The sequence below is a fragment of the Perca fluviatilis genome, chromosome 19, assembly GCF_010015445.1.
Source record: "Perca fluviatilis chromosome 19, GENO_Pfluv_1.0, whole genome shotgun sequence".
NCBI classification, from domain to species: Eukaryota; Metazoa; Chordata; class Actinopteri; order Perciformes; family Percidae; genus Perca; species Perca fluviatilis.
Window position 1 is genome coordinate 33,906,574 of NC_053130.1, and position 21,924 is coordinate 33,928,497.

At 43.4% G+C, this 21,924-nt stretch overlaps 1 protein-coding gene and 1 long non-coding RNA gene across 4 annotated transcripts in view; one reads left to right on the plus strand and one right to left on the minus strand.

The window, feature by feature from the left end:
- si:dkey-191g9.5 (rap1 GTPase-GDP dissociation stimulator 1) overlaps nt 1-21,924 on the minus strand; it is a 40,564-nt gene that overhangs the window by 9,252 nt on the left and 9,388 nt on the right. Inside the window, exons 2-13 of one of the 3 annotated variants that reach the window (XM_039783568.1) lie at nt 17,421-17,495; nt 13,700-13,804; nt 11,951-12,073; nt 11,039-11,164; nt 10,157-10,285; nt 8,741-8,866; nt 6,157-6,300; nt 5,305-5,436; nt 4,700-4,834; nt 2,749-2,874; nt 1,064-1,203; nt 748-874 (exon numbers count right to left, since the gene is read on the minus strand). In XM_039783568.1, the coding sequence (XP_039639502.1) occupies nt 748-874; nt 1,064-1,203; nt 2,749-2,874; nt 4,700-4,834; nt 5,305-5,436; nt 6,157-6,300; nt 8,741-8,866; nt 10,157-10,285; nt 11,039-11,164; nt 11,951-12,073; nt 13,700-13,804; nt 17,421-17,495 (1,488 nt within the window). The remainder of the gene's footprint in view (nt 1-747; nt 875-1,063; nt 1,204-2,748; nt 2,875-4,699; nt 4,835-5,304; nt 5,437-6,156; nt 6,301-8,740; nt 8,867-10,156; nt 10,286-11,038; nt 11,165-11,950; nt 12,074-13,699; nt 13,805-17,420; nt 17,496-21,924) is intronic. The other 2 variants (XM_039783567.1, XM_039783569.1) reach the window with 2 other exon arrangements.
- Nucleotides 14,139-15,072, plus strand: LOC120547847. Its single transcript, XR_005637108.1, has 2 exons — nt 14,139-14,237; nt 14,334-15,072. It is a non-coding gene; the product is annotated as an uncharacterized LOC120547847 (long non-coding RNA).

A 21,924-nucleotide genomic window follows, 5' to 3' on the forward strand; every position in this document is an offset into this window, starting at 1 on the left:
GTTAGTAGCTTAGTCTCAGAGTAGCTTAGTCTCAGAGAACGAGATGTCAAGACCCAATCTTTCAATTATTAACACTGTACATTTCATATTTTATATATTATTACTGTATAGTTGTTTTTATTATATATGTTAAAAGTCTTGATAATATATGTTGTTTTTATTTGTTGTTTGTATACCTGGAGCGGTAACAAAAATAATTTCCCCCTGGGATTATTAAAGTATTTCTGATTCTGATCAGGCGGAGAAACATCAGTGTCGGTGTTACCAAAGGTCTCCGTTTGTGGCCGTTGAGACTGCAACACAACCCCGCAGATACCAAACCAAAACAGGTCAAAAGTGTTTCATAATGTCTCCGGTTTAGGGGCTCGGAAACGCCAGAGCAGGGGGAATGAGAGAAACACCAAAGCAGGGGGAATGAGAGAGGGAAACGCCAGAGCAGGGGGAATGAGAGGGGAAACACCAGAGCAGGGAAGAGAGGGGAAAACCAAAGCAAGGAGAAGAAGAAGAAAACCAGAGCAGGGGGAATGAGAGGAGGAAACACCAAAGCAGGGGGAATGAGAGAGGGAAACGCCAGAGCAGGGGGAATGAGAGGGGGGAACATAGCAAAAGATATTGTTTTTAAACCAAAACGTAGCGATGTAAATGTAGCTCTAAGTTCCAGTCCAACTCTCCAGGGGCTACGCTGACATGCTTGTAACATTTAGGCCCAGAACCTTTAACTTTACATAGTCTCTAAAATTGCTTTACCAATGTCAATGGCAGACGCTATCGCCAGGGCAACCAGGGCCTCGTTCTGCATGATGACATGTTCGCTTGTTGCCATGGAGACAAGGTGCCGAATCCCATCTGCTTTGGCTACAGCATGGACCACTTCCTGTCAGAGAGAGGAAATCAGCCCATTACAGATCAGTTCAGTTACTGTGTGTGTGTGTGTGTGCATAATATACTGTCAGCATGTTAAACACCACACAAACTGGGTGGGATTAGCAAGAACAAATGAAAAGAAAATGTAAGTTTTAGCTGAAACTTGTGCTGACTCTCAGATCAGAATGAATGGGCTCACGGGGCTGCGGCTGTGTCTGATGAGGGCAGCCAGAAGGCGACTGGCTTCTCCTCGGACTCCTGCGTGGTCTTTGGCTTCACACCACTCCATGATCCGAGCCAGCAGCACAGCATCTCTCCCCAGCACCAAAGCTGCCTCCTCTGACACACAAAGCATAGCAGGGAAAAGGCCAAATACATTTAATGAACCAAAAACAATTAAGAATCATCGCCACAAGTTGCCACAGAATGCCAAAAAATACCTAAGGGCCCTATTTTAACGATCTAAGTGCACGGCATGAAGCGCCTGGCGCAGGTGTGTTTAGGGCGTGTCCAAATCCACTTTTGCTAGTTTGACGGCAGTAAAAAGGGTCCGTGCGCCGGGCGCCTGGTTCTAAAGGGTTGTACTTAGTGTCTTCATTAATCAGAGGTGTGTTTTGGGCGTAACATGCAATCAACCAATCAGAGATCATCTCCCATTCCCTTTAAAAGCCAGGCGCGTTTGGACCTTGGAGCATTGCTATTATGATGGAGGATTTACATATTTTTATTGGTAATCTTTTTGCATGTGTGTGTGCTGCTGCGCTTCCCTGTGTGTGTGTAACAAGCATAGTGTGCGCGCGTTGTGCATAAGCTAATTTGCTGTTAAAATAAAAATGAAATGCTGCGTTATTGACTTTAGACCAGGTTTTTGTTGGTCAATGGCGCGATCACTTCCCGCTGCCTCAAGATAGCAATACGCCCAGAATGCACCTGAACACACGTCCCTGTAAGACCAGCACGCCCATGGGCGCACAGATGGCCGCAGGTACATTTGCTATTTAAACGACGTGGGCGCTGGACAGGAAACTGAGCAAAGACACTTGCGTCAGGCTTTGCGTGGCACTGCGCCGGGTGTGAGAAAGGGCCTTTAGTCTTATCACTAGGGTGGAAAATGTCCATTGTTTGATGAGAATGCTGCTAGAAGAAATATGCTGTAATACAATGGGTTGATCCATCTGGGAACATGAATGTGCTTAACAAACAAAAGTTTTGAAGATGTCACCTTGGCTTGGCCTGTCAGAACCTGTGATGGGCAGTTCTCACTATTTTCTGTGTTACAGACCAAATGATTAATAAAAAAAAAATAAAAAAATTAAAGCTATTACTACGTGGATGTCGATGCACTTGCATCATAAGGTTTTGCTTTTTTAATAACAAATCTGTCCATTTTAGTCTCACTCTGACTACCTAATGCACATGCACGCACTATATAGTGGGGAAATGGTGGTGGGGGTCACTAAAGAGGTGTTTTCATCCAAGAAACGCTGTGATTGGTGGATAGGATATGGAGCAGGGGACTGACAGCGACATAACCAATCACACTATGACAGACGCTCCACTTAGCACCAACTGCAATGTTTAATTTTAAATGAATGTAGCCTACTGGCAGTCTGGCACACGTGGGTGCTCAGTATTTTCCGTGGGTGCTCGAGCTCCGGAGGTATCTACGCCTATGGTTGTGTGAATGTTTGAATGCTGTGTTGTGTTAACCTCTTTTTTTTTGTCTATTGTGGAAATCTGAGATACCTAAAGAGGCTGGAGCTTGGGTTCATCCTCTGGGAAGAATGGTAGTCATGGCAATATGTCCATTCAATTTGAACAATTCTTGATGCCTGATTGGACACAACAGGAATCACATCTCAGGCTACCAACGGCTGTGCTCACCTTGTCCATCCACCATCATGCGTAGCGTACCCAGCAGTTTGAACTGAACTGGCGGCATGTCAGAGCGCAGCAGGGTCTTTATCCTCTCAGTCACCCCGTCCTCCAGCATCTGCACTTTGTTGGTGCCTGAAAGACACAGAGCATCCATGTCATTTTAAATCAAATTTAAATGATAGAATGAAAGACATTTTAAACCTTTAGTGGTATGTTTACAGATTTTCTTTTCCTGATTGACCCACGTAATGTATTTCTCCGCACTTTGTCCATCTGACGTGTTTTTGAAGATGATTCAGTGAGTCTTTTGTTTCTTGGTCTGAACATGGAAATGAGTATCCTTTAGAAGGTACGTTTCAGTGTTAGGTAATCACTTTGATGTTGGGTCAGTGGAACATATGTATATCTTAGGGGTGCAACTGATCACAAAACTCATGGATCAGCACAAAAAAGGGGGGGACAATATATATTTTTTAAATGCTTTCCGTTTTTTACTTAAAGAACTGTCATAAAACACATCATGTTTAAGCAGGGGAGTGGAGGTTGCTTTTACCGGGGAAAATAAAGCACTTTCGGCCCAGAAATGCGTGTCCCTTGGGTGTTTGAATCCAAACCACAATCTTTTTCCTAAACTTAACTAATAGTTTTATTTTTTTTAAAGATAATTTTTTTTCCCTTTATTTCAGAGTGACAGTGGATAGACAGGAAAGGTGGGAGAGAGATGGGGGATGACACGCAGCAAAGGGCTGTAGGTCGGATTCGAACCCGGGCCGCTGCAAAGGACTCAGCCCACGTGGGGTGAACGCTCACTGGGCGAGCCAGAGGCCGCCCAACTAGTTGTTTTTGTGCCTAAACCTAACTGACGCTGCTGCTGAAAGTAATGTTGGCCGAAACGACTGGCAGCTCGCGATGCTCTGTACCCGGCTCAAAGCCCCCTATTCTCGGGTAACTTAACTACCAACTGCTGCTGATACGGCCGAGCTCTGTAGCCGGGGTCACGGCTTTTTCTTCTGCTTTTCCAGCGTGCCATGACCGTCTCTATCAAGTCATTTTAACATGCCCCGTTCACGTGAACAGAAAATTGTGTTGCATGTATCTTTTCATGCCAATCCTCCATAGACATTTATCAGCCTACTTTAAAGGAGAATTCCGGTCGATTTCAACACGTAGCTCTGTTGGTTGTAAATTTGGAGTGCTGTCAGTAGCGAGAAAAACGAAAACAATCAGTGTTTCCTACACTGTTATTCTCCTGCTAGCGTTAGCACCCAGGAGGCTGAATGTTGGAGATGTCATTACAAGTTCCTACCGATGTGACGTGATTCCTTCTGAGAGAACACAGTGAATCTGACTGCAGTAGATGCGAAATAAATACATAAAAGTTGTGCTAATTCAGCTCTGTTTAGTTCCGGTGTTGAGACGGCAAGACGAGTGCTTAGGGGCCGTCTACAAACTACAACATCGAAAAGAAATACAAAAATATTTATTAATTTAATGATTAAATAAGGTAGTGTCTCCTGCTAGTTGTACTACAGCACTTACTTTTAAAAAATAAGCATATGCCCATTTTTTTAAATATTTTTGTCAACTGGAATTCTCCTTTAAGTCCCAGTGACAGTAAAAAAGGTATTTCACACTCATATTATGATTAAACTTCGCAATTAATCCGCGGTTCACATGCATTCTGAATTGTGAATCGGATCAACTATGGTCCGTTGTGGCCGGGTTAGCTCAATTGGTAGAGCAGGTGCACATATATAGAGGTTTACTCCTCGACGCAGGGGCCGCGGGTTCGACTCCGACCTGCGGCCCTTTGCTGCATGTCATTCCCCCCTCTCTCTCCCCTTTCATGTCTTCATCTGTCCTATGGAAATAAAGGCCTAAAATGCCCCAAAAAATAATCTTAAAACTATGGTTTGTTACACCACTAGTATGTCTAATGTTTTGCTTTGATCAGTACCAGGAATGGCCAGGTTTCTGAGCGCGCTCAGTCCAGCATGTTGAACTGACACGTCTCCTTCCTCGACATGCTGCTCCAACAAGGTCAGGATGTGAGGAACCACACCGAGGTCCAGCATCTTCACACAGTTACTGTCTGACAGAAACACAGCAGGCCAACAAACATAAACACATATACCACAAAGTGTAGCACTTTAAATAACTCGCACAAACTCCATATAATTATACTATTACAAGTAATGTTGTATTACTTTAAAATGAGAAAACACTCAAATCTGTTGAACTGTATTTTGAAGAAGATGTGAATGGTCTTAAGCTTAAGTTCCTCAGCAAGACTTCATTATTACGAAGGAGGACCTGTCCCCAGATTTGCTGTGTTAAAATTAATTAGACACACATTGAATTAGGAATTAGCAAAATGTGTCAGCAGAAAGGTGTATAATACATAGAACTGGACATTTTTTACTATTACATGTTCCCAAACTGTGGTGGTGGCTGCTTGCTTACCCTATATCAGCTCCACATACAGTAGATGACACTGAGGGCAGGGAATGTCTCTTCACAAACCTGTCACACATCTGGGCTCATTTCTGAAAAGTATCTTACCGTTCCTGGCGAAGTTGGCGACGGCCAGCGCGCCGGACAGCTGCAACTGGGTGTTGGAGCTCTGCAGCCAGGACAGAACATCCTGATACACCACACCGGAGCCCTCGCCAAAACACTTCTGCATCGACTCATCTGAGACACACACACACACACACACACACACATACACGCACATGCACACAGGCACACACACAAGAGCACACAGACACAGACACACACACACAGACACACACACACACACACACACACACACACACACAGACAGTCCTGTCTCACAAACGGCACACTATTTCTTCCTGCCATTACCATGCCTGCATAAAATATATTGACTATGTAAAAATGATTTGCTAACTAATACAGTAAAACAACACTGGTGCACCGATGTTAGATATTTCTGTTATGGTAACACAGAGACATAATGGTCTGCACTCTGCCTGTGACACACTGCCACCCAGAAAGGTCACACTATTTTAGATATATACGTGAGGCTGAAAGGGGTCACAATACTGTTGGCTGCTTTGTTATGTCGTGGCCAGGCCCTGCCCATCTCCTCTATCTCCTGTTGGGTCTCTTTCTTTTGATGACCGCTAATTGCAGTTGGTCAACTCTTCATTTTTGGTGCATACTGTCTGAATGCAATGATAGAGGACAGGACAACAGTCAGTGTCATTTGAACTGGCCAATCCCAGCTGAATATGCACAGTAAATGACATGCACAAAATTGTCTGATTATCAGGCGAATGAGGTGACAGACAGACAGACAGACAGACAGACACACTGAGACAGAGTTGCTGCTGTATTCACAACATTCATAGATGTGATGTGCCACAGGGTTTCACCTGCATCACTCACCTCCTAAAAGCAGGGACACTATGAGGTTGGAGGCGATCTTGATGCTGCAGAGGTCGTGGGGGTCAGATCCTCCCTGCAAAGCCCGAATCATCTCTGATAAAGCCTCTGGTACTCCTGACTCGGCAAACTGCAGCTTCAGTGTATCTGGTGGTCCAGCACAATTTATTTTATCATTATTAACAGCTAACCTTATCTTCCAATAAATGTACAGCAAAACTGAGCATTATTACCTGATTGAAAATCATACAACAATAAACCCTTGATGCCCCAAGAATCTGGTCATGATTTTTTATTTTTTTTTCTTATGTGTATGTCGATTTTTTGGAAGTATCGCTGTAGGAGGCATAAAAAAGGGCAGTTTTTGTTAACTTGGCATTTGGCCATAGTACACTCCCAGCAGGCTCAAGGCTGATTGTACAGTTACCCTATCCATTCACCTTTTTTGCTGGCAAAAGGCCTGTTAATCTTGTGTTATACTTTTTCTTAACTGGACTCTAAAAATGTTTTAGGCGTTGGATGTTATAGAATCTGTTTAGGCTGGTCTGCAGGGAGATTCTGTTTTTTTAACCCTATGTTCCTATGTTTTTGTGTCTACGTGACTGATGGGAACAAAAATCGTTGACATTGGTCCAGGATTAAGTGAGATCACTGCAGTCGGCAGCGGAGAAACAAGCTACAATGTAAGTTAATAGGGCAATTCTGCAGCTTGCCTTCACAATAGTGCTTCTTTTGCTGCTGACAGGCTCAGATTAATATTCTGAGTGTCTGACATTATGGAAAGGATTTCTAAGGAGGTTGATCTTTCTGTTAAAGAGTAAGATTCTTTTTTTAAATATAAAAACATCTGCTTAATTGCGTTCGCTAAACCCACCAGACTCTATAAATTAAGAAATTTTAGAGTCATAAAATACACTTCATTCAAAGTCGACAGAAACAAAATAAAACTATGAAAAGCCGTTTTGGGTCGTATTTTTAATTTCCCAACCATCACAACTCTAAAAAATAAACACATATTTTACAGATTTACATGTGCAAATATGTTGGCTCTATACACAATGAAAGTATTGTTTGTTTAAATGGAGTCTGGTGGGTTTAGAGCTAGCGACCTCAGAGCTGGTTCTGGTTAAACAGAAAGACCTTAAAGAGGTTTTAAAGGTCTATCTCTGAAGGGATCCTTTCCATAATGTTGTCAGACACTTAGAATATTAATCTGAGCCTGTCAGCGGCAAATTGAGCACTTTAAGAGGACCAAATTGACGATGCACATTTGCCCCATGGGGTTACATTGCAGCCTGGTCTGTGGCTGCCGGTTACAGCATTAACGCTTAATACTGGACCAATGTCAAAGATGTTGTTCCTATCAGTAACTTACACTCAAAAACGTAGGCAAATAGGGTCCAGGTTGAAAAAAAAGGTAGTTACCCTTTAAGGAAGATGTTATTTGTGCATGTTATCTTGCCTGTGCTTTACTATGTTGTGTGATTGACTATTGGTACTGTTTTTGTTTTTCATAGTTGTTTTTTATGACTGATGTCACCTGGCTGGGAAAATAAAGATTGATTGCTTGAATGTTACTACCCACAATGCCCTAACACAACAAGAGATATCAAAGGGGCGGCTACCTTGGTATAAACAATAGGGAAAATCTCTGAAGTCATGATAAAGCCTGGCGTTTTTCCATTACAGGGTACCTGCTCGACTCGCCGCGACTCTACTCGCCTTTTTTGGTTTCCCATTATGATAAAAAGTCCCTGGTACCTGCCAACAGGTACTTTATGTAGTATCGCCTCCGTCGAGGTTCCAAGCGAGCTGAGGAGATACCAAAAGGTGACGTGAAAACCTGACGGATCCTGATTGGTCGAAGAGAATCGTCACTGATCACTGCGTCATCATTGCTAGCGACAGACGGGGTGTCCTGAACAAGAATTTTTAAATAGTTTACTGAGAATCAAAACCAACACACCTTCCATGTTCTGTGTGTGTGTGTGTCGCGTTAGGTCGCAGCAGTTTCCTGCGCCGTCGCTATGACGACCAGCCACGCTCGCCTCATGCCGCGGATCCACTTTTGCTAAAGTTTCCTGAACATTTTTGTAGTAGGACGTCTAGAACAAAGGACCCGCGAGAGACTTCCCCCAGTCTCCCCCTGTACTCTACTTCTATAGGATCGTCGCGTTCAACGGATTAATTTGCATTAAAATGGGCAGCGGCCAGCTTTTTGACACGCAGCATTTGCCTTCCCAGGATGTTTTGCGGGTGCGTTAAAGTTTCTAAACATCACCCATAGGAATAAAGTGGAGCGTGGAGCATGGAGCGTGGAGCGTGGAGCGTGGAGCGTGGAGCGTGGAGCGTGGAGCGTGGCGTGACAGAAATGTCGCACGGCCAGGTGGATCTGCACCGTCACGCATGAGGCGGTACTTAATCTGCAATGGAAAAAGCAGGACGGTGCACCGCGGCCGAGTCGAGTCCAGCCGAGTCCAGCCGAGCCGAGTAGAGCTGGTACAAGCAGTGGGTAAGCGCCATAGTGAAAATATCAAGGCATGCTCGATGAAACCAGTTTCATTAACAAGCACCCTGCAGGTCTTACCACTCTCGCCCAGTGAGCCCAGTATTTCCAGGATGACATGTCGGCGTTCGGCATCGGTTGCCCGTTTCAGCTGAAACGTCAGTACGCCTGCCACATCCAGCTCTGCCAGGGCCTCCCTCGCAGAGTCTGCAAACACAGGGGTCTATAACTATAGACAGTGAGGAGGTGACCAATTATCCTGACTACCAGGGATCGTACATCTGAGATCTACCTCCAATTTACCACAGCAGTCTTTTGAAATGGGGGATTCCCCGCTCAAATCTTCATTTGAAACATATGTGTTTATACGTGTTGACCTCCCTTCTTTTGGGACAAGCTTTGATTCCTTTGTCCTGGTGACATCACTTTATTAGCTGATGAAAGGAGTTGTGGAAGCACTGAAGAAGGACTGAAGTGATCTGTGTTTGTTTTTATGTGCTTCCCACTTCCCACTGACTCTCTTGGCACCATACACAATCGGGGTGTGTGCCAGCATTTACTGTGCCTTTGTACCTGTGAGAGTCTGTGTTTTATATGACTGACAGGAAAGCAAGGAGAGTACATGAAGAATATGTAAACACCTCAGCTTCACAGGCTCATTTTGCCGGGGCTAAGCCCCGAACGTTTTAAAGGTGCACTATGAGATCCTGCATGACGTCACTTCTGTTGACATTCAAAGTAAATACCAGACAAAACAGAGCAAACTCGCCCCTTCCCCCAGGTTTCTGTAACTGTCATGACTAACTGACTAACTGTCACTAACCCCCACCGCCTCCCCCAACCATCTTGTTGGCGATTGGCTGGAGTGGTTTGTTGTATTTTGGTGCACAGCCTGTGCCCCTAGTGTTTGTTTGATGGTTACGACCCCTGCGTTGTCTCCCGAGACCGGGCTTTTTCACGGTGTGTTCAGGGGGCAGGCAGCTAGCGGATCAAGAAGAGATGACTACGATTTGAGACAAAAATGAAATTGCGCTGCACCTTTAAGTGTACTCCAGAATATAATTTTAAATGTAAGCCTGTGAAACTTGACAAAAGATGCCATTTGTGTGTAAATGACAATGATAATAACAATAATTAATGATGGGATCCATTCAGAAATGATTAACTGTTTTCCGACTGTAACTAAATGTTAAATGATAGCAGTTGTGGAGTATTCTGTTTTTATGCAGTACTAATTCTAATTACTAACAACTACTCATGTCTTTCAAATCGCAATCCATAATTAATCTGCAAAGACAGTTTTTGAGGTACACATTTAAATATTTCAATGATTAAGACGTGTTAGTGTATTTTGAACATAAGTAAGGTAGCAGAGTGCATAAAAAGCATCAGAATAGTTTGTTTATACCCTGTACTGTAGGTGTGAGGAACATGTGATTTAAATCACAACAAATTAATAATGAATTACTAAAATAAATACAATTACTAAATATTCACCCATGTCAGCCAGGTTACAGAGGGCCAGCAGGCAGACGTTGACCAGGGGGTCGTTCTCTGGATACTCCCTTATAATGGCTACCAGTCTGGGGATTACACCACTCTGGACCAACTGGTCCTGTTGGAACGCTGGGTAGGAGGTCAGAGAGAGAGAGAGAGAGAGAGAGAGAGAGAGAGAGAGAGAGAGAGAGAGAGAGAGAGAGAAGAGTGATCAAGGTTAAAGTGACAGATATGGACACATTGTTTTATTGTGCAGTTGTTTACTTTTCACTTCACTTCCACTTCCAAGCTATTACTTAATTCCATGGTGTCACAGATTTGTAGTACTCGAGACCAGTGTCAACACCACTTTTTGAAGTTCTCGGTCTCGTCTCGGAATAGACCGCATTTTTACTCAGCCTCGGTCTCAAATAAAGATGACTCGGGATTTTATTACAAGACCAGTCACACCAGTCAACCAGTCAACCACAACTGCTTTTTGATTATTTTATCAAGGCATTTGTCATGATACACTTTCAGCAATATAAGAGTTGTTTTCTGTGGATGTTCTGTATGGGAATCTGGATCTTTCTGATCAATTTCAGAAGTGCCTATGGTTAGCATTTTCCACATTTTATCATGGCATGAAGTGTTGGACTCGATTTGGTCTTGGTCTTGAATCGGTCTCAACTCCTCAAATTCTTGGCCTTGTCTTGGTCTCCATACGCTCTGGTCTTGGTGATGACTTGGTCTAGGTGGTCTTGACTACAACACTGCTACCTATTTAAACCATTAGAGGGACTTGCTGTCTGCCTGTGTAACCTTCACAGTTTCTGCCTCATACACACAGAGTTTTTCATCATGAACCCTGCTGAGTGAGCCAGCAACGTCAGACCAACTCACAGTTGTCAAAGCAGATGCGTCCGATGGCCCTGCCAGTGTTCAGCAGCATCTCCTGGTTGTTGCTGTTCAGATGGGGAACCAGCACCTTCACCAGGCCTGCCTCAATGCACGGCTCCCTGACTGCAGCTGCAACACACACAAGGACACACCACATTTCACCTGTCTGCCTGTGAGTTGTGATTCTGGATTCAAGCTTGCTTTTTCTCTGAGCCTTTAGAGTTTGAACATGCCATGTCAACTGGGCAAACTGTTGGGGAAGATAGTGTGATGGAAAGTTCTAGACCATAGACTGTATAAAATATGGACAGAGGTTACTGATGAGCCAAAATGAAGCTCAAAGTGGGCGGCTCCTAGTGGCCCTCGCCATCTTGGCAGGCGTGATGTCTGCTAATCCAATAATGGGTATAAAGGTGGAGCGTGGATGGAGCTGAGGCGGGCTGAATGAAGCCTACAATGTATGCTCGCCTGCTGTGATGGCAGACCAACTGTCATTCAAAACGGAATGCTCTTAATTATACACAACTATGGCGTACCTTGTCATAATCCTAATTTCTTGATGTGACATTTCACCCCAGGGTATGGCACTACTAACCCAGACTATGGGGTCAGTTGTAACATTTTACTCCTTGTGTTTGAGAGTATACCATGAACATTCTGTTTGGGTTTCAGATATAACAGCTTCACCATTTTATAGCAGAAACATGGAATTAGTTTGTATCACATTTTGAACTCATTGGCTTAAAAGAGCTCAAAGATACAGACAGAAATGTCAAAAATGTACAACTATCCCTGGTCTCCCCTAGATATCATTTAAAATATTCAACATTTCCCTGCTGCATTTTATTTGCTGCTGAAATATCACAAATGTTATCTTGCTTTATATTATCCAACAAAACTGCAGCAGTATCCTACCTTCTCTGGCCATCTCCGCCACCACCAGAGCCACCTGGCAGGAAAGGGGGCTTTTGCTCCGTAAGGCCTGAGCCAGTGTGGGTAGAATCCCACTTCTGGCAATCTCAACAGCAGCATCCTTCTCTGTGGACACAAATTCATTTATTGAAAATAAAAAAAGGATATTGAATCACAGCTTAAATATTAGAAACTACGTTAGTTCTGACCAGTAGTTTTTAGGGGTTGCATTAAAAAACAAATCCACTGTCACGTTTTGTGGTGGCCTTCTGATCTTTTATTTACTGCCACCATCAGACTTTCACTGTCACCCAATATATGAGACGGTCTAACAGGCAACGTGTGCCCCCCATACACCAAATATACAGTTTGCACACAAAATCCAGGGTAATGTAGAGCACCTTTCAGACATGCACATTGTTATGTGACGGCAAGTTTGCATGTGGGTCACATCTGATGAGCAGACCTGCAACATTTCATGTACAAGGTTACCGCATGTGAGCAGCAAAGAATTAAGAAAGAGTCATGTTTTGTCATTTTGAACTCTGCTTGGGTGCTGTCGGACTGTGAACTCTATCTTGGAAATACATTGAGAATTACTAAGGAAACTACAGGGTACATTAAACCACTCAGAAGCATTATCATGCCACCCGGATCAATCAATCAATATATTTGTCACATGAAATCGTAGAAAATACAATTCCAGTTGAATGTAATCCCATCGGCTCCTTCATCGTTTGCATTATTCATAGTCATAAAGCAGAATGTGGCCCCCAGATCGACACACAGAGTTTTAAATTTCTTCACTTTATATTATTTTCCACAAGCACAGTAGTTCAATGAAATGGTCTTATAATGTCTAAAGAGATGTAGATGTACAGTAGATTACATTTATGTTACACAATGCTATGTTTGAGTGCCATCACTTCAACAAATGATGCCAGCATTGTTACTAATCCATATCTGGAAAGGGCTAAATGTAGTAGGCAGATTGCTATGACATTTTTTGTTCACATTACTATTCCCCTATAAGGATTGGCCGAGTGGTGGAAGGATAACATGGGGGCCGGAGTAATCTTCACCTGATCTATGTTTTTGTATAATTTAATGGTAATAAAACCAAAAAGCCATTCAGGCTGGTTTTGGGGAGGTTGCGGAACACAAAAACAAATAAAAAATATCCTAAGTTTCAGTGCCACTGTTTCTCTTCTGTATAAATTTATATTTTCCCATATGGTTCCTGAAATAAATAATAGGCTGATAGTAATGCACTGTCAACCTGCATGTTTATTCACGCAAACAATTTTCAATAATTTGTGTCTAATAAACACAACGTTGTCTATTACTGCTGTGGTTATCCATCCATGGGGGCATACTTACGCACCATTTCCTGTTCAGTGTGTTGGCGTTTCTCAGCGGAGACCGATTAAAAAGAATCATTGAATATTTTTGTCTTTGTTGTACCAGGCTAAATATAATCTGTATGTATTTCACGTATGCACGTGTGTACAGTACCCTCTCACCCACCTGGGCTACACAACTCAGCAACACAACTACCGATCTATTGTGCCAGCAGGATGGAATAAATAATAGAACTACAGAAACTAGATTGTATCTGGCCAGGGCGCAACCCCATCCATCAGAGGACTCATCGATGTGTGTGTGTGTGTGTGTGTGTGTGTGTGTGTGTGTGTGTGTGTGTGTGTGTGTGTGTGTGTGTGTGTGTGTGTGTGTGTTGCATACATGACTTACTTTTTTCCAAAAGAGCAGCCAGCACTGTGTCCAAATGAGGCTTGAGCTCCTCCTCAATCACCTCTGTGCTCACACTGATAGCCTTTAGAGCCTCGATGAGAGAGTCTGCAACACACAAACATACACCATCAACACCAACAACAACAAAAGTTAAGAATATGCCAACTTCAAAAGCCTTTCTCATCCCACCATAAAGTTGTACATTAAAATTAAATGTTAGTCAACAACACCAAAAAGTAAAACACATTTAAATTCGGCTCATGGGGAGCGCTGTCTTCATGAAGGGACAGGGAGGTGTCACAGCCCAGTCTGTGATCCCTGCATTCCCCTGTGTGTTCTGTTTGTTTCCCTGTCTGTCTTTCCCTGTGTCTCCTCCCCTGTGGGTGTGGTGTGGTGTGGTGTGTGTGTGCTCATCAGCAGGGGCGTGGCTCTACAGGCATTACCAGGCACACCTGACTTCCATTCACAATCAAGCTCAGTACAAGAAAACCGGCTCTCCTCTCACTCATCGCCAGATTGTTTTTCTGCTCCCTATGTGGTAACTCTTCAGGCCTAAAAACTCCAGTGAAGATTTTTACTTTGACCTGTTATATGTTGCTAAAAATAAGCGTACCTGTGTCTCCTCCGTCTCCAGCACCTGCCAGAACTGAGCCTGCCTTCCTGCTGATCATCTGCCACAGCCTGCCACTTATTCCTCACCACCAGACACCATCTGCTTTCATCGGGATTGTCTCCTCACCACCTTGATTAACTCTCTCTTACTTGCAAGTAATGAGATAAAATAAACCTAACTACTATCCATTGTGCCTGTGTCTGAATCTGCTACTGGGGTCCAAACTGGGAGCAAATCATAACAGGAGGATTAAAAAACATGATGGACTCTTCAGAAGAGGTCATTATCTTCACTTGAGTCACCGGATGCCACAATCTTCTGAACATAGTCCTACTGAGAAATCCAGAGAGAGTTGTGTGGAGCTGATAGTCTTCATTAGCTTTGTAGCAACTCATTTGGCAATGGTTTGAACGTTACAGATGTTCATTAGTATAAAATAGTTATGCACTAAAGCTTTAAATATAGAACTGTTACATACTCTTCTTGGCCTAAACCCCAACATTCAGGTTTGATGGGCATGTGGTTCTGTCCATTCCTGGTGGCATCCATTACTGTCCAGTATTTCATTCTAACTGGTGCTGCTGCTGGCTGAAAGTCTTTTATTCATAAACCCTTAAAACTACAGACTGTATTTAATGTTGGATATATGTTTGCTTAACTTTCCCATATCTTGTGTGTTTTCTTGAGGAAAAAGTCAATCAAAACGTGAAAAGTACAGTTGCAGTGTCTTTCATTAAAATTTTTGGTGACAGTCCCTTAACTATGTGTCAGGTTTGCTGTGATTAAACCCAAAAGCAGACTGGACCAGAAGAGTTAGTTAAGCAATTTATTGGTAGGTCAGAAATGTGCAAATAGACTGAGTTGGCAGGTGCAGGAGGGGGGGAAGAGTCCAGGTGGGTTCCGGTATGGAGAGCGGCTGGCTGGTGGACTTGAATGTGGGACTCGATCTGAACAATGGTGAACTAGATGGGTGCGGAATGGCAGTCTCCAGGACCGAGGTCTGGGATTCCTCGAACAGTACTTCATAACCATCCGGCGGAAACTAGATGTCTGGCTGTACCTTATGCTGCGTTATTAAGGACCCAGTTACAGTTTTTGACGTCACACACACATAAACAACAATGGCGACCCCTGTTGACGCTGTACAGACGCCGGTGATTAACGGTGAGAAATAGACATAAACAGACATAAATAGGCAACGTAATCAAAACAATACACACGACATACGATGGTGTACTACTACAGGTTATGTTTATTAAATTAAGCCTAAAATATGTCGCAGACTAGAAATCACAAGTATCAGCCAGCGCTAGCTAACATCAGCGTTAGGTAGCCACTAGCTGATGTAGCCTAACCTGAACCCTGGAACGCTGCCAAGTCGTGAGTTGTGACTTGAAGTCGTAACTTACGGGCTACAAATTGTGTCTGGAACGCAACATTAAGTACTGCCTTGACGAGCGGATGAGGTACAGGTGTGGTGAAAGGAATCAGCGCAGGTGTGTGAAGGGACAGGCCAGGCACGCCCCCCAACGAATGCCAGGGGAGAGACAGAGGAAGACGCACAAACACAGAAGAGACACCACATCACTCACATACGGCCGGGGATTCTTGACACTATATGTTCACACCAATATGCAGGATCTGTATCAGGGCTAATCAAGGCATTTCTAACAGATTGTAATAGCAAAGTCTGATCTATTTCCAATCTTCCTTTTATTACAAATCATTTTTGCTCTGGGTATGCCATCTGTCAACACCATATTGTGTTTTATTTAAATACTGGAACATGTTTATGTTCGTGCTGAAGATGAAGAGAGGTTGCCTAAATCCTGTGCAAGCCATTCTTCCATGACAGATACACATTACAACTACTCCAATACTCCTTTTTTATGACCCCATGGCCCATGCTCTTTCCACTAGCGTCACTTTCAGGACATTTTTAGCCCCTCTAGTGACCTATAGATGAGTTACAGACTTTAACAGTAATATTGTTGCTGAATAAACTCATTTCAGTATGATTGAGTATCCAAGAACTAGCCTTCAGCTCACAATTTATGTCTACTGTCAACATTAAGCGTCAATAGCGGAAGTAGAGTGCCCTTTATGTCACAAGGCAGAAATTAAGGGTGTGGTGGTCTATCAGACCTGCAGTTAACATTTGCCTTTTCATTAGTCTTGCTTTACCAGACCTTCCTCCACAGCGCTGTGGAGGAGGGTCTGACTAGTCCACACAGCATTGAGGGATGGGAGAAAAACATGCTCTGGTTTATTGGCACTTCTTTAAACCAATCACAATGGTCAGGGGCGGCGCTAAGCTCCGCAAGGAGCCACGGTGCCTCTGCTAAATAGTCTCAGGAAGGAACTTGTTTTGGTGGAACATGTGTACGTTCAAAAGTAGTTTTAGTCGTGTAACAGAAAACTCAGATTGGACAGATCAGTCTAGCTAGCTGTCTGGATTTACCCTGCAGAGATCTGAGGACCAGTTAACTATAGTCCTCAGAACAAAGAAAGCAGAATGAAACGGACATGGGTGAATAGACATGCATCTGGTGGAATTTCCTGTGGCACCGGAGCAATCCCGGAAGTGGAACGTCAAGGATATAGACTATCTTTTCATTAACAGTATCAGCAAATGGTAGTGTTTTAGTTGCTTTAACCACATTTATGTTATACTAACATGATCTTCCCCTAGCCTTAGCCATACCCTAGTCTCCATGGGCAGAAATAGAAAGCAAGAATAAAGTTATCAATGAATGTAATCCAGGGTTTTGTATAATTAATAGACATTGTTGTGTGGTGATAGGGTTGAATGAACTGATCACAGTGTAGCGTGAATAACTTGATAACATTTGGGGGTTTCTGAACTCATCCAGAACTGGAATCTGGTAAGACTCCAGGGCGACATTAATGGAAAACCCAGAACAGGAAGTCCACTATGACCCCTCTAACATCCCATGGCCTGAGATCTGCTAATGCTCTTACCTTCCAGAATAAGTATAAACTGCATCAGTGGACACAAACCAGCAGAAACAAAGAAACTGTCTTTTTGCTTTTAAAGTAACCTGTGTATTCATTAACTGAATGCTGATGAGAGGATGTGAAACACACCTCCAAAGGATGTGCTGTGAGTAAGCCGGGGGTTGACTCCAACACATGGCCCCCTGATCACGTGCTGCTGTGCCCCTTGGAGAGAGGGGGAGGTTTGAGTCAGCAGCATCCAAGCCTGGGATCTATCATCAATCATTTGTTTTCTGTTCATATATCCACACATATAACACACACACACATACATATATACACTCACCTTAGAGATTATTAGGAACACCTGTAAGATTTCTCGTTAATGCAATTATCTAATCAACCAATCACATGGCAGCTGCTTCAATGCATTTAGGGGTGTGGTCCAGGTCTAGACAATCTCCTGAACTCCAAACTGAATGTCAGAATGGGAAAGAAAGGTGATCTAAGCAACTTTGAGCGTGGCATGGTTGTTGGTGCCAGACGGGCTGGTTTGAGTACCACTCATCTCCACTGAAAATAGGAAAAAAGGGCTACAATTTGAACAAGCTCACCAAAATTGGACAGTTGAAGACTGTAAAAATGTTGCCTGTTCTGATGACTCTCGATTTCTGTTGAGACATTCAGATGGTAGAGTCAGAATTTGGCGTAAACAGAATGAGAACATGGACCCGTCATCCTTGTTACCACTGGTCAGGCTGCTGGTGGTGGTGGTGGTGTAATGGTGTGGGGGATGTTTTCTTGGCACACTTTAGGCCCCTTAGTACCAACTGGGCATTGTTTAAATGCCACAGCCTACCTGAGCATTGTTTCTGACCATGTCCATCCCTTTATGACCACCATGGACCCATCCTCTGATGGCTACTTCCAGCAGGATAATGCGCCATGTCACAAAGCTCCAATCATTTCAAATTGGTTTCTTGAACATGACAATCAGTTCGCTGTACTAAAATGGCCCCCACAGTCACCAGATCTCAACCCAATAGAACATCTTCTGGATGTGGTGGAATGGGAGCTTCGTGCCCTGGATGTGCATCCCACAAATCTCCATCAACTGCAAGATGCTCTCCTCTCAATATGGGCCAACATTTCTAAAGTATGCTTCCAGCACCTTGTTGAATCAATGCCACAAAGAATTAAAGGGGTGATAGAATGATTATATAGGGTATTTCACACTGTTCCTTATGGTCTCCTAATGGGGTATGTAACATTAGTTGGGCTGAAAATGGCCTGGTTGATATTTTATTGGCCCTTATGCATCCCTGTGTTTTGGCCCTATTTGTAACAAGAGCTTTTCTTCCAAATATGGTATGGTCATGAATATTTAGATGAGCTGCGCGCGCTTGGTTGAGCCTTAGCCCCGTACACACACACATAGAGACGCGCTGATTGGTTGAGCGATCGCCATACACACGCATTAGAGGTCGTTTGCTGATTGGTTGAGCGAATCCCCAATACACAGACATTAGAAACGCCGACAGAATCTCATATTCCAGACACTGCAATGTTTCCTTACCAAATTCACTTCTGAGACTTTTTATGGGAGAAATCAACTATATAAAGCTCAAATATGGGCCGTTTACGAAAAATGGATGGCTAATTGCAAATTTGGTAAAACTGTGTGCGGAGTTCAGCTGCGCGGGTGGGGCGGCCCGGCCCCCGGGCGTGCCTCGCCTATCCTCCACAGACACAGACCCCGACTTGCTGTGAGCTCGATTGAGCTCCGGCACGGCTGCTGCAGCCCACAGCACCTCATACCCGCCAAAGTCACCGTTTGGGCTGGTGGACTACTACCAAACGCGTGCCCTGACATAGCTCCAGGGCCTGCATCTCCTCTCTTCCTGCTAGCTAAATGGCCCTTGTGTGAGAGCGGTCAGGCGAGCTTGTTACACCAGCAATCTCTTACCACATGTTACACACATGTCACGCCACTTAGCTATACAACATCTAACTATATGTTTTATAAAGCTAACAACGGTGTCCGATTTCAAGTTAATTAATATTTGTGAGCTGTAAGGGTTTCGGTAGGCGACTGTCCCTTCAATCCTATGTGTACAGATTGCGGGCTAGTTACCTTCATTTTTGGTCGTAATTCGTATATTTACAGTTTGAATTTCGTCACGCTACTTATACAACATCTAACTATATGTTTTATAAAGCTAACAACGGTGTCCGATTTCAAGTTAATGAATATTTGTGAGCTGTACGGGTTTCGTTAGCTGCGACTGTCCCTGCAATCCTATGTGTACAGATTGCGGCTAGTTAGCTTCATTTTTGGTTGTAATTTGAGTATATTTACAGTTTGAATTTCGTCACGCCACTTATACAACATCTAACTATATGTTTTATAAAGCTAACAACGGTGTCCGATTTCAAGTTAATGAATATTTGTGAGCTGTACGGGTTTCGCATTCGCGACTGTCCCTGCAATCCTATGTGTACAGATTGCGGCTAGTTAGCTTCATTTTTGGTTGTAATTTGAGTATATTTACAGTTTGAATTTCGTCACGCCACTTATACAACATCTAACTATATGTTTTATAAAGCTAACAACGGTGTCCGATTTCAAGTTAATGAATATTTGTGAGCTGTAAGGATTTCGTTAGCTGCGACTGTCCCTTCAATCCTATGTGTACAGATTGCGGCTAGTTAGCTTCATTTTTGGTCGTAATTCGAGTATATTTACAGTTTGAATTTCGTCACGCTACTTATACAACATCTAACTATATGTTTTATAAAGCTAACAACGGTGTCCGATTTCAAGTTAATGAATATTTGTGAGCTGTACGGGTTTCTTTAGCTGCGACTGTCCCTGCAATCCTATGTGTACAGATTGCGGCTAGTTAGCTTCATTTTTGGTCGTAATTTGAGTATATTTACAGTTTGAATTTCGTCACGCCACTTATACAACATCTAACTATATGTTTTATAAAGCTAACAACGGTGTCCGATTTCAAGTTAATGAATATTTGTGAGCTGTACGGGTTTCGTTAGCTGCGACTGTCCCTTCAATCCTATGTGTACAGATTGCGGCTAGTTAGCTTCATTTTTGGTCGTAATTCAAGTATATTTACAGTTTGAATTTCGTCACGCCACTTATACAACATCTAACTAAATGTTTTATAAAGCTAACAACGGTGTCCGATTTCAAGTTAATGAATATTTGTGAATTCCAGAGGAATTCTAAGAGGAGGCTAGCTAGCTCTCATTGATAGAGCTCCATCCAGCCGCAGGCTCTATCAATGAGACTCATGGACAAGCGGCGTTTATTTCCCCAATCGTTTTGTTTAAATAACTCAACACATTATAATTACACACATTATAAGATTAACTAGAATCTGTGGTAAGAGAATGCTGGCGTAACAAGCTCGCTGACCGCGCTTTCACTCACATACACCGGGCATTTAGCTAGCAGGAAGAGGGGAGTTGCAGGCCCTGGAGCTCTGTCAGAGCAGCGGCGTTTGGTAGTAGTCCAATAGCCCAAACGGTGACTTTGCGCGGGTATGAGGTGCTGTGGGCTGCAGCAGCCGTGCCGGAGCTCAATCGGGCTCACAGCAAGCCGGGGTCTGTGGAGGAAGGCAGGCCAGGCGGCGAGGCAGCAACACAGGCAGCACCAGCCTCTGAAGTCCGACACACAGTCGGACAAAATTTGCAATTAGACATCAATTTTCGTAATACGGCCCATATTTGACCTCTAAGTAGTTGATTTCTCGCATAAAAAAGTCTCAGAAGTGAATTTAATGGTAAAATAGCATATGAACAATGTATACATTTTCTGAGATCTGCACGACCTAGATTCAGAAGACTACCTGATCTCAGGTCAGTTGTGTAGCCTATGTAAATGTTGGGGCGTGACCGTTCTCTTAATACACCCATGGGCTGACAAAGGTTCCGGTTTTTGGGAGGTTGACGTCAACTTCCAGCTTTGTTGGGATTCGCCCGTTTTCAGCGGCAGTTTCAAAATATGAAATTTTCATAGTAAAGGGGTGTCAATGGGATTTTGAGCTTATATGTATGTCCTATTTACCCACGAACTGTCGTTATTCAACTATGACAGGATAAAATTGGTTTTTCATTCTATCACCCCTTTAAGGCAGTTCTGAAGGCGAAAGGGGGCCAAACACGGTCTTAGTAAGGTGTTCCTAATAATCCTTTAGGTGAGTATATATATATATATATATACACTCACCTAAAGGATTATTACGAACACCTGTAAGATTTCTCATTAACGCAATTATCTAATCAACCAATCACATGGCAGCTGCTTCAATGCATTTAGGGGTGTGGTCCAGGTCTAGACAATTTCCTGAACTCCAAACTGAATGTCAGAATGGGAACAAAAGGTGATCTAAGCAACTTAGAGCGTGGCATGGTTGTTGGTGCCAGACAGCCTGGTTTGAGTATTCACAATCTGCTCAGTTACTGGGATTCTCACGCACAACCATTTCTAGGGTTTACAAAGAATGGTCTGAAAAAGGAAAAACATCCAGTATGTGGCAGTCCTGTGGGCGAAAATGCCTTGTTGATGCTAGAGGTCAGTGGAGAATGATTCCAGCTGATAGAAGATCAACTTTGACTCAAATAACCACACGTT